The 17,073-nt window shown below is 46.4% G+C and overlaps 1 protein-coding gene and 1 long non-coding RNA gene across 6 annotated transcripts in view; one reads left to right on the forward strand and one right to left on the reverse strand.

The window, feature by feature from the left end:
* The first annotated feature begins 823 nt into the window (after positions 1 to 823).
* Positions 824 to 16,968, forward strand: LOC134516831 (uncharacterized). 2 transcript variants are annotated; one of them, XR_010071461.1, is made up of 10 exons: positions 824 to 1,251; positions 2,961 to 3,037; positions 3,143 to 3,308; positions 3,414 to 3,586; positions 6,375 to 6,513; positions 8,581 to 8,768; positions 9,779 to 9,831; positions 9,937 to 10,076; positions 12,055 to 12,122; positions 15,882 to 16,968. It is a non-coding gene; the product is annotated as an uncharacterized LOC134516831 (long non-coding RNA). The 2 variants fall into 2 exon arrangements; XR_010071460.1 differs by having other exon boundaries at positions 9,779 to 10,076.
* The window catches only part of P4HA1 (prolyl 4-hydroxylase subunit alpha 1), a 33,305-nt gene continuing 24,499 nt past the window's right edge, over positions 8,268 to 17,073 (reverse strand). For 2 of the 4 annotated variants that reach the window (XM_063337462.1, XM_063337463.1), the window contains exons 10-15: positions 14,377 to 14,476; positions 12,682 to 12,735; positions 10,567 to 10,632; positions 9,984 to 10,052; positions 9,222 to 9,318; positions 8,268 to 8,752 (exon numbers count right to left, since the gene is read on the reverse strand). In XM_063337462.1, the coding sequence (XP_063193532.1) occupies positions 8,682 to 8,752; positions 9,222 to 9,318; positions 9,984 to 10,052; positions 10,567 to 10,632; positions 12,682 to 12,735; positions 14,377 to 14,476 (457 nt within the window). In that variant the 3' untranslated portion in view covers positions 8,268 to 8,681. Of the gene's footprint in view, positions 8,753 to 9,221; positions 9,319 to 9,983; positions 10,053 to 10,566; positions 10,633 to 12,681; positions 12,736 to 12,798; positions 12,853 to 14,376; positions 14,477 to 17,073 lie in introns of all 4 variants that reach the window. The other 2 variants (XM_063337460.1, XM_063337461.1) reach the window with 1 other exon arrangement.

A 17,073-nucleotide genomic window follows, 5' to 3' on the forward strand; every position in this document is an offset into this window, starting at 1 on the left:
TGCCCAGGCTGTGTGGCACACAGGAAACCCTCCACCTGCCCCACTGAGGCACTGTGTGGGCTGCCCCCCTCTCTCCCTTTCCTGTTGGGAGGTGAAGAGTATCTCCTTGTCCAAAATTCCCACTGCTCAGGCAATGGGAATAATAGATCAGCAGCAGACTGAGGAGCACACTCTCACCTTTTTCCTAGGCCTCCTGGACACATAATGGGGTGGGACGAGACATCCACCCAGCCTGGCTGCTGTGGGGGATTCCTCCTAGCAAAACCTCTGGGACCGCAGGGCTGACACCCTTGTCATGTGAAGGGACTTCCCACATCTGCATGCCCAGGACAGAAAGACCTCGGAATGCCAGAGCACACCATGTCCTGTTCCATGCCGTGTCTTGCTCTGCCATGCTGTTGGGCCTTGTAGGGGCTAATCCAACTTCTAGAAGTAATTTGGGTTTAGAAACACTGCATTCAGGGCAATCTCTTGGCATGTGCCCTCCAGTTATAGGAGCAATGATGTAGATGAGTATTTGCCTTTGATGGGGTTCCTGGAGGCAGATGTTAGATGGTTGGTGGTTACAGCTTTTGTGTAATGCCAGTGTTGCTGAATTAAACACGTAGCATAGATGTCCCAGAGTGAGGAAGGGCTGGCACCAAAACCCAAGTCAGGTAACGGATTTGTGGGGGAGCTGCAGGTCTTGGCTCTGGGGTGGGACTGGCCTGCCAGGACCTGCGGGCCAGCACAAGTGCTGGAGGTTTCGAAGTTACTCATTAAAAGAAAACAACCAAATGAATACCAACAGCAAAAGACAGCATAAACCACTGATAAAGAATAGGGAAGGGAGATGGCATAGGGAGGCTGCGGCTGCTCTCGGAAAGCTTTTGAGCTGTCTCCCAGCACAGCACTGCCTCCCAGAAACAGCCGCTCTGTTGGTAGATCGGCTGATCTCTGTGGACTCCAACGGCCACCTTCAGCAGTCACTTCTGTTTGAGTGTGGAAGTGGCCAGGCTGTCAAACAGAGTCTCTCTGGAGGGTGAAGGGGAGCTGGGCAGTGGGTCTTTCAAATATATGGCAAACATAAGGGAAAATTCTGACATTTTATTGCTTTGCAGGAGACTCAGCCCCACTGCATTGTTACTTTTGAAGCTGCAGAGCCCCGCAGCACCTGACTGCCTACGCCTTTCTGCATACAGCCGTGTGTTATGTGCTCCTGCCGTGGTATAAGGAGGAGGGACCACAGCTGAGTCTTGGTTTCTCAGACAGGTAAGTCAGAGAAGTGGGGAAAAGGAAAAACAAGCTGGTTAGTCCCTTTCCTGTGAAATGGTGTGGAGCTGGAGCCAGCTGCTGGCTTCTTGTTGCATCTTGGTGCTTGCCACTGACTGCATTCACGCTCAGTGCCCCTCAGAAGCAGGTATGAAGGTTCTTCAAGTCAGTAGTTGGAGGTGACTTGGTTGTACAGCCCCAGCTGATACCTGTATGGTCCCTCCTTGGATGCTGCTACATAGCCCGAGCTGCACACCCCTGTCCCAGCCCGTGGGAGGACACTTGGCTGAGTTACTGCATGAGGGGACATATAAGGTATGCAGGAGGTCCCAAGGGAGCCTCAAACCAGATTTGTCTTTTGGGAGATGAACCCAAGGAGAGAGACAGAGAGTGTTGGGAAGGGAGGTTGGTAGTGTCTGAGCTGCAGACAAGGAGGGGGAGCACTCTAATGCCTGGTGAGAAATTAGGGTGATGTTTTGGGTTGGGCTAGAGGTGCCAGGTTGCTACTAGATGGTCTGGTTACCTGGAGTCTTTCTTGAACAGGGTGTCATCACTGGCACAAAGCAGTGAGGTGAGGACTCCCATGTGGAGCACTTTGCAGGGCAGAGCTCAGGCCTGTCCTCCTGTTCAAACCATGCTGGGGACTGGTCTGTCAGCCGTGGGTGGAAATGGGCCGCTGTCCCTGGAATTTGTTGTCAAGAAGCCCCAGTGACAGAAGAAATGGGTTCAACAGTCCCACGCTGTGTCTTGCCCTGAGTGGAGCCATTCGTGTCTCTGTCGGCTGAATCACTGCCCTGCGTGACACGCCGGTTTGTGGTCCTGGTGTTCCCCGCCCTTAGAAACAGCCTGGTGGAAGCTAATGTAAAAAAAGAGCAAAATAGCTATTCAGAAATAGCTTGGAAACGTTGTGTAGAGCCCCTGGGTGGCTGTGCTTGGTGCCGTGGTTTTGTGCGGAGCCTTTTAAGGTTGCTCTGGAGGCAATTCCAGAACACAGCTTTTTTCGTCATCCCTTATTCCCTGGTGGCTGATCCATGTGCTGCTGAATACGGAGAGAGAGGGGGAAAAATGCGGGCAGGACTGCAGGGGATGCAGAGCAGAGTGACTGTTGCATGAGCTGTCCATGCCGCGCCAGGCAGAACTTACAGAGCATGGAGCCCGAGACTGTTTGCAAAATCAATCGCAATTCGTTAGGAAAGCTGAGCAGGGCCGGGGCGGGGGAGCAGCTGGCAAAGTGCAGAGCCTGGGAAAAGAGGAGTCAGAAACTTTCCTGCTAGTTCCTCACTTCTTGTCCCAAAGCAAAAGTTTGTGAATAAAAGAGCAGCATGCTTTCCCCAAACGTGGCAGCCCCTTTGCCCTGCCCTGTGGATGAGCCACTCTCCTTCCTTCCTCCTGCTTCCTTCCACCCCTCCCCACACCAGTCTCCTGAGATGTTTTCAGTCCAGCTGCAATTAGCTTGGTCGCACCCAAACATCAAGATCTAAAGACAAGGAAAAATGTAGGACTGAGTAACGCTAACAAATGCTATACAACACTTTCCCCCCCGCCTCCCCGAGTTATCTCAGGGAATTACTGACAGGCTCAGCAGCTGCAGGAGTGAGGGCTTCCTGAAGGGGATGTGCACAGTGGGTACCTGCAGGTTCTCTGACCTTCCTTTGACCTGCTGTGGTTGCAAATACCCTCTCCCTATGCCAATTTTTCTCCCTCTAAAGATTTTAGAGATACAGATGTTGTTTGCCGTGATGGTGAACTCTGACAACTGGCTTCTGAACCTCGCCTTGACCTCAGGGTAAGCAGCTCCTGACTCCGTGCATTCATTTCTGACTCTGTAATGCTTAAATATAGAGCAGCCCTCGGGCTGTGATGAGTCACTCACTCCTAATGACACTATCAGACTGTTGGCAGCATGTTCTCATCAGACGGGAGGTAGAGCTGGCTATAGCCGTGTGGGGCAGACACCCGTCCCACAGCAGTGCAGCTGGACGTTCATGCCCATGTTCCCCCACACTAACGGCAGTGTCCCCGTCCCGGATGAAGCTGGGAAACCCTCTTGCTTTCAGGTATCAGCCGCGCCAAAGCAAACACTGACCCTTGCAACCTGGGCTGGGCTGCTGGGAGGGAGGTGCAGGGCCTGTTCCAGCTCCTTTTGTGCATTTCTTTTTCAGAGGCAGAGACACGGGGTCGTGCACTTTGCCAGGATCCTTCCCTTCGCGAGGAGGCAGAGGATGGAGGGACTGAGCTCTTTTTCTCTCAGTTTAGGCTGGCTTGATGAGTTGCTGGTTGATGTTTAAGCATGGAAGCACAGCCTAACGGGGGGAACGGGCAGCTTGTGGTTAAGGTTAGTGGGTAATCACAGCCTGGTTTGGGAGCCAGATGACTCACTGATTATTGGAATGAGAAATGGAGCTCGATGATGAAATGCTGAGTCCCTCGCAGAGGCAGGTCAGAGTCCAGCGGCCGGAGGAGGATGGGTGGGTGGTTAAAGACGCTTTCCCTCAGGGAGGCTGTGCTCAAGTCTGTGGCCTGGTCCAGTCTCTCCAGGAGGCCCTGGACAAATCCCATCTGCCTTGTGCTGCCTTGCCCCATCCGTAGGTGCTGATACCATCAGACCCTTTCCTTTTCCTTTGTGTGGTCCTGCCCTGTGGCGATTTGCAGGCCTTTTTCCCTATCCCCACCCCTACCCTGCCTTGTTTAGCTGCCGCAGTTCCCAGTGCCCAGGCAGGGTTCCTCCATGGTGATGTGGTCATGCTCTAGGTGCTGCTGTGCTGGAAGAGCCCTGGATACCCAGGCAGGATGGTGGGAAGCCACAGTCCGTAAGCAAGGTTGAACCACACTCCTCCCCTTCCTCCATGGGAGAGGACAAAGGCCACCTAGGCGCCCCCCAACTCCTGGGTGGGTGCCTCAGGCTACATGCAGAAGGCAGGGCAGCCCCTCTGTTGTCTCAGAGAAGAGAGCTGTGGGCTGCATCTCACCCTTCGCTGCCAAAGCCCCTGCGCTACTGGCTCGGTACCACAGCTCTGTGGCCAGGCTGACCACACCAGCCTCACAAGACAAGTGGCCAGAAGCCCACAAACACCCCAAAAAGCCCAGAGGGTTGGGGTAAGCCCTGTCCTCTGAAAGAGCGCCATCCGGCTGCTCAAGTTCCCCTGGCATTGGCCCACCCTGCTGAGGGGCATGGCAGCAGCTCAGCAGCACGGGATCCGTTCCACAGGCAAAAGGATCAGGGGTTCTCACCAGCCTTTTCTGTGCTGTTTTGTGGGTTCCCGATGACCCCAAAGTATGCACAAGCTCCTTTGTTTTGAAAGACTGAAGCACAGGAAGCACTGTAGGGTATAAACTGCCTTGGTTATGGAAGAAATCAACCTGACTTTCCTATATGTCAGTGCATGTTCTGTCCCTCTACCGTGCTGTTGATGTCTGTGCTGCAGGACAGGCTGATCTTTCTTCCCCTCCCTGGAACTATTCAGGATAACTAACTGGTTGTTTGACCTCTTGGCTTCAGGAAATGGCAGTATTTGTCATCCCCAGACAAGGGTCTCTCAGCAGCTGACCCTCTGTCGTGCCTGTGTTGAGTTTCAAGCCAGGAGCTCGTGCGGTTCCCGCATCACTATTAATCCCACACCAGCTACTGACAGAAATCGATGCATTGAGGAGACAAAGGGGCTGAGCCAGGCTCCTCCGGCCGATCACGTCAGCGTCTTTTTGTGAGTTTTTCTGTACATGAGGCTTTCAGCCCAGCATTACCTGCCCTCCCCTTTTTGCAGTCCATTAGTGCTGTGTGTTCCTAACTGAGACACAAAGTTTGGGTCTGAGAACGTTTTAATAGTAATAATTTGTTGTATGAGTATCTCCTGCACCTGCCCGCCCAGATTATGAAGTGAAACAAATGAGCTCAGGTTCCAGGAAACACAGATGGTGATAAAAATCTGTGTGATCAGATTTACAACAGCTATACACGAGGAGAGTTTGATGTGGAGGATTTTTCACTGCTAATGGCAGTGGCTTTTATTTTAAGCCTTTTTTTCTTTTTTTACATTAAAAATTTTATTACAAAAAAATTTAAACAGTAAGGCAGTTTCTCACTTGTCAGTCACTATGAGCCAAACAGTTTTCAATCATCTTTAATACAAAACCAGATTCACACAGGAGCCACGCTCTTGATCCAAAAGCCCTTGGAGAAGTGAAGGGGTAAGGCAGAAAGCAGCAGCACCACCTGCGTAATCCCTTACACCTTTAGTGCTGGGGCCATGGACGCTGCTGCAGTAGAGAAAAAGGAAATACGGATTGTCTGCAGTTTAGGAAAAAAAAAAAAAGCTTACCCTTTCTAATAATCTGGAACGTTTCGGGCTGATGTGCCTCAGCAGGCTTGAGTTTGAGTTTTGAGGGATTTTTTTTTATTTAAACCAAGTGAAATTTTCCACTGTCAAAAGAGAAACTATTTTTCTTCCCCGAAGAACTGCAAGTCATTGAGTAGTTCACTGCTTTAAAAAGTCCTGCACTAAAACACTTTTACTCCCCAGGCGATGCCTCTCTCGGACCGTTCTTAAAATACTGTTGGACTCTGGCAGTACTTGCTGGGAGGTGAGGGAGGCAAGTGTTTAGCAAACTCCCCCAGACAGTCCACAGCTACTTTCGAGCTTCTCGTTTACCTTTTGGTGTTGGTTAAACATGGGGGGAACATCAAGGGGGAAAAACCAAACTCCATTGCTTAATATAACATAACTGTGATTTCTTCTGGCTTCAACCGTTACTTTCTTCATTCAACATGTAAGAGACCAAAGGGTTTTCTTCCACTACAGCAGTACCTAAAGCAGTCACTGACACTTTTTATTCAGTATTTCTCTTTTACTTTACATAAATTCTCCAATTTTTAGCTTTTAGTTATTTTAATGTATCAGGTAACACCTCTGCAGAATAAACCCAGCTATTCTGGAATAGCAAAACCAGGTGCCATTTCTAAACATGTTCATGGTGGCAATACATTGATTTTGTTTTGCGTTTGTTAACTACGCAGGATTGGCTTTTTAAAAGCATTTATAGATGCCTCGGAGCTACTGAAAGGAAATCAATGCCCCAAAGTAAGACTCCTACCACCACATTGTTCATTGTGTTCTTCTACTTTGCAGGAAAGCGGCAGGACTTACCTGCAGCCATGGTTACCTGCTTTTTGGAGCTTAAGAAAATCAAAAAGAGGGGAAAGAGAAAACCACCGACAGGAACAGAGATGAATGTCTGACACGGTGTGAAAGGGAGACAGACACTCGGGTAAGTAGAAATGTTATGGGTTTTTTTTAATGATTACAATTTAGTGATCAAAAATATGCTCTGATAACCCACTTCTTTGGTGAATCTGTTTATATCAGATACTGCTCTAGCGTACCAGCTATTTTGCATAAATGAGCAGTACAGACATGAGGTGGCACTATTTCTGATTTTTCTTTTTATTTGTTTTCTTAAGTGCTGGATGGAATTTGTTTCATATCTGCCAAACGCACAGGCCAAATGCAAGAAGGTGCAGGGCTAAGGATAAACAGTTAATGTAGGTCCCATTGCTAACAGGCTCAGTAGAAATTTAATAACGCATTTTCCAGCAAAGCTTTTAAAGTGTCTTCTGACAGTATGCAGTTTCTCAAACTATAGTACCTTAAACCGCATTCCCAGCAATTGAGAGGTATTTCTAATACGTTAACAGTTGGGTTTATCTGCCTTTTGGCTCAATTTTCAAGATTTTATTGAGGCAGAAAATCCAATTAACTAAAATTGGAATTTTTTCCTTGGTAAAGACTTCAGGATTGACCCCTAAATCAGTAAAACCGTCATCATCCAGAGAATCGGACTGTTTAGGCAGAGTCTGGTGCAGCTCACTGATCCTTGTCCTTGTGTTAGTGGAACATTTAGATGTTTTGCTGAAAATCCTGCTGTTGAAGGGAAGCAAATCCCTCTGCAGCCTCTCCCTGCCCTGCTTAGGGAGGCAGCAGGGATGGCTGTTATTCCTCCCACAGGAATCTGACGAGCAGAACAGAAGTTCAGCGGCTGCAGCAGCCACTTTCTTATCCCCTCAGAGGTTTCAGCTTCATCTCAGCGTAAGGATGACTCGTCACAAACTACAGTCCCTGAGAGTCACTGTGAAGGGAGTTCTTCCAGTGCAGACACCGCTGACTTTGGGGACGTTTTCTCTGTGTGGGTGGCGTGAATTCAGAACTGCTCCAGCCCTGGCTCATGGGAAGAGCAGCACCAGCGCCTCAGGAGGAGGCCCCTTCCCAGTGGCGTGAGGTGGAGGCAGCTCCACAAGGTGAGCAACACCGAACCAGCCACAGCAGGCACCTCCTCTGGCACCCGCTGCCAACAGTTGCCCCAGCACTACAGGCTGCAGCCTACATTCAGCAGCCACAGCACAAAACACATTTGCAAAATAAAAAGCATCTGAAAAAGATTTAGGGTTATAACAGGCCATCTATTTCTCACAAAACCTTAAGAACTGGGGGGCCGAGGGCGGAGAGCGTTCCATGAGGACTATGTATTACCTCATCACCTGAAGTCTCATAACCAATTTGAAATTCCAGCGTCCTAAGGCACGATTACTCTGATTAATGAAGATGGTAACATTTCCATCCCCACTGCCCAAGGAACAGATGTAAGAGTTGACTACTAAGAGAGAATAAAAGCAGCATTTGTTTATGTGGACAAACATTAAAGGGAAAAAAAAAAAAAAAAAGAGGGATGATGGGCTGTAACTGCTGTCAGGCTGGCTCTGATGCAGGCACGTGTTTGACACAGCACTGCTGAAGCATCTCATCTACACGTATGTAACTGCTGGCTCATGTTTCCAAGGTTAAGAGCCACGGTCACCACAGAGGCCAAGAAGAAAGACAGTTTAAAAATTGGGGCTTTTGTGGAAGTGGAAAAACAGGCTAAGACATGATGATAACCTGTTCCCCAGAGAAACACCAACTGTGCCCGCAGTTCTCAACAGCAGTGGGCAGGCACTCTAGAAAAGCAAGGAGTCGAATGTCTGGAAATTGAGGATGAACTGGTTTAATTCAGCCTTCCTTAGAAGGGAGCCCTCCCATTATATCATCCTGCCCTTAGCAGACCAACAGTTGCGAGGAGGACTCTGAGCGGACAATCGCTGGCTTTCCATGCTGATCAGAGGGGCGATGGTGAATGGAGCACCACACACAACACCACTGTTTACTTGTGGCCCTGATCTGTATTTTGTCCTTTTTTTTTTTTCTGTAACACTGATAGACCTTAAAAATCAGTATATTCTGTTCATAAAACCTTAAGGGGATATTTTAGAGGGAACTAAAAGCATGTTTGTTTTGTCCACAGATGAAACACTGATGTAGTTGAAGACTGAACCTGTAGTGGAGTGTTAGTCAGTTGTAAACTGCAGGAGACTGAATACAGAAGAGACAAAGGAGGATTCTGCATCATTCCAACTCTGATAAAGTGCACGGCCTTCGGAATTCCTGTCCCCGCTCGTGGAGCCATTTATTGGATACTGCAAAGACATAAAGGTATGTGATCACTGCACCTGCTTAGCTCGTGCTCTATTGAAGCCAAGTGTAGGCTATTGGCCAGCTTTCAGCTAAGCACAGGATTATCTTAGTTTTCTGAACTATTTTAATACACGCACACAAATGTGAAGATGGTCTAATAAATCCCAGAGGGGAAAAAAACCTCCCAGTAGCTGCAAAACTATGAAAGACTATTAAAGTAGATATAGTATTATGTGTGTTTTAGATACATAATAAAAACATGCTACTATATTATATTACTATAACATATCTAGAGAGAGAGAGATGAAGCAGATGTAGATATAAAGTAGATTTCTTTATAAAGGACCTAATTTCTGGCTGCTTTTTCTTGCACTGATGCCCAGAGGCAAAGGAAAACCAAGACAACCCACCAGCAGGCCCCAGACCTCCAGGTGGCAGCCAGTAAGTGAGAGCAGTGTGAGGCGTACTTACCCCATTTGTTTCCGACTAGTACTGGGCAGGCCGCGTGCCGAGTGCTGTAATCTCCTTCTCCACTGGGAAAGAGATTGTACCAGAATACAGCTGTTCCCTGGAAATTGCAGTGGAAACCCTCAGGATTTTGCTCTGTGCGAAACATGCTCTCACACCAACTTAACGATAAATGTGTATTTGTTTCAGACATTCCTTTTAAATTGAAGGATCTTCTTCATATTGTAACATTTGCTTTCTTAAGGAATGAGTCTCCTTTGACTCATTCTCTGTCTTATATATACTTGGCTGTTAATTTTTTTTAAGCCCTGAGCCAGTTTCATTCAACTCTGACCAATTTTAGACAGCAAGATAATTTACTGAAAATAAAGCAAAGATTTGTGACCCTCCTGAGGAAAAAAACATAACAGGAACACATGATTCCCTACAGACACCCCAAGACTAAACCTACTTACAGATTTGAGTATTTTCAAAATGCGTTGTGAAACATTGTACTGTTTTGCAAAGTCTGTGTATTAGAAGCAGTCAAGTCCAAAACATAACTATGCTTTAACGTGCAGAACATGAGACACCCCTGGAGTCACCGGTACCACTCCAATTGATTCGGTTCATTGTAAGTACCTCTGTGCTCCCATGAACAGTGCTCTAATCTTCTTCATATAAATTCGTTTTAAAGCTTCTTTTTAAGCATTGATACATCTGTTATATTTTTGAGTAGGTGGCGAGAGGAGTGGTTACACTGGATAAAATGCTCCACTTACTTACCTTTTTAGGCCAAACGCTGGCTCCTACTTCAGGAAAGACAGTAGCTCCCCCTGCTGACACATCGCTCATCTGAAAAGGGGGGGAAAGGCACCGGTAAGTTGCAAGCCGATACATCCCTAAGTAAGTGTTACATTTTGGTAAAATAAAATTGGGTTATTGAAAACTTAATTTCTACCTCCCAATTAGTGAGCAAAGGCTGCGTGATTAACAGCCTCAAATAAGGCTGAAACCCACCCTCTTTGTTTAAAGCACAACAGCCAGTCCTGTCCCTGAACGTTACATGCTCAAGCGTTTTGGCAGTGAGCACGCTATAAATACTGATGCAGATACAAAAATGAACAGTCAAATAATTTAAGCTGGTGCTCACCTTTGAGAAAAAAAAAAAAACAACCTCCTTAAGAACACATGGAAGAACCATGACTTACGGGTAAGAAGATAGCCCCTGTGTATTACTGCTAAGTGAGTGGCTGCCTTCATTTGCAAGTCACTTCAGTAAAAAAATGTAATGAAATCATGCAATGGCATAGACTATGCAGCAACAGATATTTTTGGCACTAGCACATGACAGAAATATATCACTTACATAAAACAACCAAGTAGCAATTCTGTTGCCTGTTCCCAATTCCTTAAAAGCATCTGGCTCATCTTTCTGTGAATAAAAGCAAGCAGATTTAATAAGCATTTCATTTTGATTATTGAGAGGAGCCAATGACACACAGCTGCAGAGCCAGCAGCAGACAAACTCATGCAGAAAAAATTAATTCAGTCCCTCTATTTGGAAGGAGGGGAGAATGTGGTATGAGCGTATCTATTAATTTAAATAAACCAGGCATTTGAAAATTCTGTAGGACAGAGAAGGCATAAGCCCAAGTTGCTGATGGGTAAGAACTGTATGGTCTGAAAATGCGTATATAAATCCTCTTCACAGCCACAAACTTAATTATTTAATTACACTCACTTATCCCCTCTTGTCCTTGGCCAAGAGGTGCAAGAGGTGCAGCTGCAAGGGCAGCTCTTCAGTCCCAGGTTCACCGGGAACAACGCTCTGGCAGAGCTCTGCTGCAGGGGCAGCTCCGAGCATGCCCTGAGGGCAGCTGCCGGCCCCGCTCCCTTAGGGTGCTTCTGCCTTTGTGGCCCTCACCCCCTCTCCCGCTCCAGCCTTTCCCACCTCCCGCTGGAGCCCCAGGTTGCTGTGCCAGGCAGGCTGCTGTGCGACCTAGCATTGGGAGTGCCATTAAATACCCAGCGAGTGATTCATTAAGCACTGCACGATCCCAGCCCTCCCTGAAGCGTGCAACAGGAGCAAGGCACGTCCCTGCCTCAACACACGAGAACGTGCGTGGTATGGCTGCGACGCCACCAGCCCATCGCTGGGGTAAAAGGGAGGGGCCTCCTCCCCACCACGCTGCAGCATGCGTGTACCTTATGTGTGCATGTTACCCTTGTGCTGTCATTGCAGCTGGGAAGGGGGGAGGAAGCCGAGAGGGTCTCAGCAGAGCAGGAGCTTCTAACAGGCTAAACAACTAGCCCAGTGTGCCATGTGGTAACTAGGAGGGTTTTATCACTTGCCTTACAAGAACAAAACCCCATTTTGATGGGTTAGGATACCAAAGTTTGTCACACCTCTATTCTTACTTCTAGAACCCACCCCCTCTGGCCCCTATTTGTGTGTGCTTAAAATTCTGGCAATCCTTACTCCAGAAATTAACCCATGCATTGCCAAACACTGTTAATCATTTGCAATGCTTTTGAGCATGTGTTTACAGAGCAGAGATCCTGATTAATAGTTGGTGACTTGGATTCACAGCATAAGGTTAATCTGAAGGTGTTAAATCACACGTAAGTATGCCCAATAAATAACCAACTGAATTCAGTGGCATTATTTCCAGCAGTCCACAATTTAAGCTGGGAATAGAAAGTGGTTGGGAATTTAAAACAAATAATAATAAAAAAAAAGGATGGTGCGATGAGAAGACCTCGGTAGGCTTTTTTCCAGTTTCAGGAGTCTGCTAGCGATCAGCATGTAAACTACAATAACAGAGCACTTGTGTTTTCAAAATTTCTTCAACAGCACACACAATGCCTGCATCGTCTCGGCTCTGGGGAAAGAAGCCCCCCTCCGCCCGGCAGGCCTGCAGGGTAAGCTGCAATGCAAGTTTTCCTATGCTGCCAACCAGGCCTTCCCCACAGAAGCAGCGTTAGGCTCTGTCCCGTGCAGCCACCTCTGCCTCACCCAGCGCTACAGCGCCTGGAGGCAGCTTCGCTGGTGCCACCATCGGCTGCCACACCTGTCAGGAGCACAGGATACACAGCGAGTTTTTATACAGTTTAGCTGTATATCCTTCAGTGGCTTTAAACAAAATGGCTTTACATGGCCAGCACCTTGGCCAACTAGAATATTTCTAACTGTTTCCTCAGATTTACAGTAAAGCCCTTTGCTCTGTTAAGAACTATCAATCATCTCCTTAGAATAATTCTTTTTTAGTTATATTTTTGAAGAAAAAAAGCCCTTGTTGCTCTGTAATGCCTGAAGTGTTTATCAGTTCAGCTGGTGGTTTAGAGGGCTTTCTCCGCTAACATGGATTAGAAAAGTTGAAGAGCTACAAAATTTAATACACAGTAAAGAATAAAAACTGTGCCACAGCCACGAGGCCCAGGCTTCACCGGGTGACTATCTCTCCTCCATCTCTTTACTTGCCCGTGCAAAGTCAAAGTGGGGTTCATACTGTCCTCCCACTCCATAATTTGCCACCTGAAAAAGAGAAACACAGTGCTTGTGAAGAAGAAAGAGATGCAGACAGAAAACAGGACTTACCCTTCCAAAATCAAAATGAGGCTCATACTGGCCTCCTACTCCGTAGTTGGCTACCTACAGTGAAAGGAGAAGCACAAAATCTAGTAAAGCAGTATTTTATCCAGACAAGAATGTGACTGTCATCTACAACCTTTCGACGGATGAAGTTTAAAAATCAAACCATAGGAAATTAGAAGTCTCAGCCAGCTAAACTGTAGCGTACACCGCAGAAGGCCTACTGGATTAATTCACTAATAGCTCTGACTTCACCCAGACTCCTCCTCAGCGTAGAGCCAAAACCTGACTGAGCTTTAGGGTCTCAGCCCCTCAGCCTGCCTTCGCAGCTCTCAACTGCACACCAGCTCCCAGCAAAGGCGCAGCTGAACCGTCCCTTTCCCCAGGGTCAGCTTTCCTTGAAAGCTCTTCTCTCTGCCCAAGCTGAAGGGGAAAAGAAGTTCTCCCATTCCTGAGTGCCTGCTACCGTCTGATCTCATGACCCTCAGGTCACGAACCCAACCATGAAACTTTCGAAACTCCTGCAGACCTGGACAGCCACCCCAAGATCTTTGGCTACAAGAGCAGCAGCACATCCAAGACTGGCACTGCAAGATGCGGTGTACTCTGGGGAAGGAATCTGGTCCTGCCCCAGGGTGGAAAAATATTTTTCTTATATAGAAACTTTACAGGTTACATTCTCTTCAAAATAGGTCACAGTACTTTTACATCATTCCAGTTTAAATCCCTTTTTGATCTCTATGTCAATAAAGAGGACCCACCGTCCTTTTTCCTCATTGATTTTTTCATTATTATAGTATCTCTTCTATGTATTCATAACCTCAACTTTCAACCAGATGCTTGGGCATTTTATCATCAGCAGTCTTGATGGAGAGGCACAGTAGCACAACAGCTTTCAGGAACCACTTTCTAGGTGCCGTGCTTCCCAGGTATCAATGCTTTCTCAGAATTGGAGAAGCAGCTGTTTGTTTAAAAGCCTCAAGGAAATGCATAAAAGTACTTCTAAAATAAAATTTACTCAGATTACATGTACAGTTGGTCTCTCCCCCATTACAGACACACTGTTGGCCACCTAGGACCAAGGATGGGATAGAACATCTATTTTTTGATACTTTTTGAACACCCTTTCCTTTTGAACAACCTTTTGTCCCCTTTCGCTACGTATCAGTCAAGCTAAACTTTTCACTATCACCACAACACCACCACCACAGCACCACAACACAGCTGATCCTGCAGCAATGCAACTCAGTTTTATTAGTATAAATAAAGAGGAATTACACATCCACTTCTGTGAACATCACGAACAGCAGTTATTACTGTTTCCCTCCAGCGACAGAAAAGCCATTTCCTACTGAATTGAGCCTTACTTTCTTCCAACTTACTTTCTTCCTCCCTGTCGAAAACAACACCTATTCTTCCCACGGCCTGGAATCAAACCAGCCATCAAATCAGCTGCCCCTGGGCTGAACAAGCTTTTGTGGCCACCTCACCACCACCGCCTGAATGAGCATGGTGCTGCACATGAAGCCACCCACAATGAAATGCCAACTGACGTTCACCATCATCCGAGTCCTAAGAGTTTACCTGCAGCTCCTCTGCTGTGGAGACATCAAGTCCTGTTAGGTCCTGTATCCTCGTGTTAATGCGAGATACCACAGGGCTTTCGTAGCCAGACAACCAAGCACTGCATGGGAGGGAAAAATAATTACTAAAATATGGTAGTAACAGGCAGTAAGCTAGCAGCACAAATCCAACATTTGGAATTACTTTGAATTTGAGATTAATTTTTTAAACTTTTCAAGAATTTGGTAGGATGATCAGAAATATTTCCAGGGCATTATGAAGGCCTGCATTTAATAAACATGTTTTCTAGGAAGAACACTTACAACACTGGTTTAAAGAAGCTCTAAAACTAAGGGCCTTAATTCCCATACTGGACTACCAAAGGACTGAAGAAAACGTTCCAAAAAGTGAAATCTGCTTCAAGCTGTTTTCTAAAACAGGCACAAACCAGTTTTCCTCTTACCCGTTCCAAACAGCTAATTTAGGCTCCACATTTGATGCATTCTGAAGCAGCACTTGGGAAAGGAATAGGTGAGTTACTTTATTTTGCGTGGGCAGAGCCTGTGTGACTGCAACTCAGCTCTTCCACATCAAGCACTTACAGGCAAGCGCGCTGGGATCCGTCCTTTCACATTACTTACCTGTGCAATGGTACTAAAAATAATTGTGAGAACAGTTAAATAATGCAGAGAACCCTTTACCATTTTCCCTATTCAACAATTTCTACCAAAATGGCCTATTACGAATTTGGCATTTAGCACGTTTCAGGTACACAATGATTTTTAAGGGGAAAAAAAACAAACCAAAACAACCCAATTATTTTTTTTTTTTTTAAATATAAATGTGAAAGGTCAGCCTCACAATTCCAAAAGCATCTTCAAAACGTCTGCCTCCTACTGCAAATTAGAACTTTTCAGCCAAAAATACTGCATTTAAACTAACTGGCAAACTAGTCAGCAGAGAAAGGCATGAACAGGTAGGTACAGAAGCAGTTCTACATGCGACTCGCTGCCTTCACCCAGACCCAGTGGAGCATTTTCTACTCAAAGTGGTTGCTCCTTCTTGTCCGGTGCCTGACTGGCAGCAGCTACGTCACCTGGGATCACGGGGTTTGGCAGAAAAGGGCACAAGCTTAGTATAACCGCAGCTCTGCACGTCCCTACTGGACCCTTCCCAGCCCTGCGTGAACACATCCAGTTACTTACATGGAAACAAACACAGGCATTTTTCAGCTTTTTACAAGCTAAATGTTTTGTTCTTTTTGGAAAAAAAAAAAAAATCAATTTCATTTAGCCCCTATCTTTTTCTTTTTTCCCTTTTCTTTTTTTAAAGCCACTCATCTGCTCACATGATGCTTGTTTCTCTTGCTGCTTTACTCAGCCCATTCTAGCCCCTGCACCTTTGTTTTACCTGCTCCCTCTTTGCCTTCCCTGGCTCTCTTCTCTGTTTACCTTGCCAGTTCCCTACTAGTCACTAATACCGATCATATTGATGATTTGCAGCCCATGTTTTCCCCTTTTTTGCAGGACAATGGAGACAGCCAGTTCTAGCATCTAACTCGGCCTTTTGGGCTCATTGGTGGTTCCTGCTGCTTTTGCAAGACTGTTGGACAGAAACACCTGTGCCCAGAGCCTGGCTGGCAAGTACGTCATAGCATTGCTACTCAAATGAACTTTCACATCTATGCTAAATTAAGGTTGTTTTCTTCAATTAAAAAAAAACAAACAACAAAACCCTAATAATTAAAAAAAAAAAACCACCAAAACACTTTGCATGGGAGGAACAGTAGCATGACACGTGACACAAGGCACTGACACAGGTTACAGAATCTCTACGAGCATATTTTTTTTTTTAAGTGACAAATGAACTATAGATAAAAGAAATAAGATTTTGCGAGACAGACTTGCACAAACACATACAAAGATTCATACGCATCCAAACACTGTTAGTATAAGGAAGTGTTACAATGTAACCCTCTGATTTAAGGTGGTAGGAGAATGCAAAGACTACTTGCATGAAGCATTCCCCCCCCAAAAAGGAAAAAAGCAGCTCTGCAGCCACATGCTCCGCAGCCCTGCTGAACAGGTAACGCTCACAAGCAATCCTAACCTCACACTTAATATACGAGAAAAGCCCCATCAGCTTCAAAGTGCAGGCTCCAGCTCCCTCTGGCCAGGGGTGAAAGAAAGAAAAAAGAAAAAAAAATGCCAACCCACAAGCATTCTTACTATATTGGTTATTCAGACTTGCAATGAATACTTTCTACAGGGAGAATACTACATCCTTTCACGAAGGGAAAGTACTATATATATATTTATATATATTTATTTTAGAAATAAAATTAATTGCCCAAGGATACAAAGAAAGTCTATGAAAGGTGGAGGAAACGGGGAACTGAAACCACATTTCAAGTCCCAGCCCAGCAAAGCGTATAGGGCTGAATAGTTTCATGTGAAGAGTTACAGTGGGGTTTAACCCTGTCAGTGTCAGGAAATCTGCTTCCGTGGGGGCAGAGGGCTCAGGAGGGCCTGCAGAACCCTGCACCGACTGGCCAGCATCAGCAGGTCTCTGTGCCTGCCGTGTTTAAGACGCATAGCAAGGGCTTCTGCTGCTCTGCCCGGCAGCCCTACATCCTCCTCCTCTGTTGCTTGGCTGAGCCTTGGGCTTTTGCTGACATCAAAGTAAGCATGTGCCCCAGTTCAAGCCCATTTATAACAG

Source organism: Chroicocephalus ridibundus, chromosome 6, assembly GCF_963924245.1.
Source record: "Chroicocephalus ridibundus chromosome 6, bChrRid1.1, whole genome shotgun sequence".
NCBI lineage: Eukaryota > Metazoa > Chordata > Aves > Charadriiformes > Laridae > Chroicocephalus > Chroicocephalus ridibundus.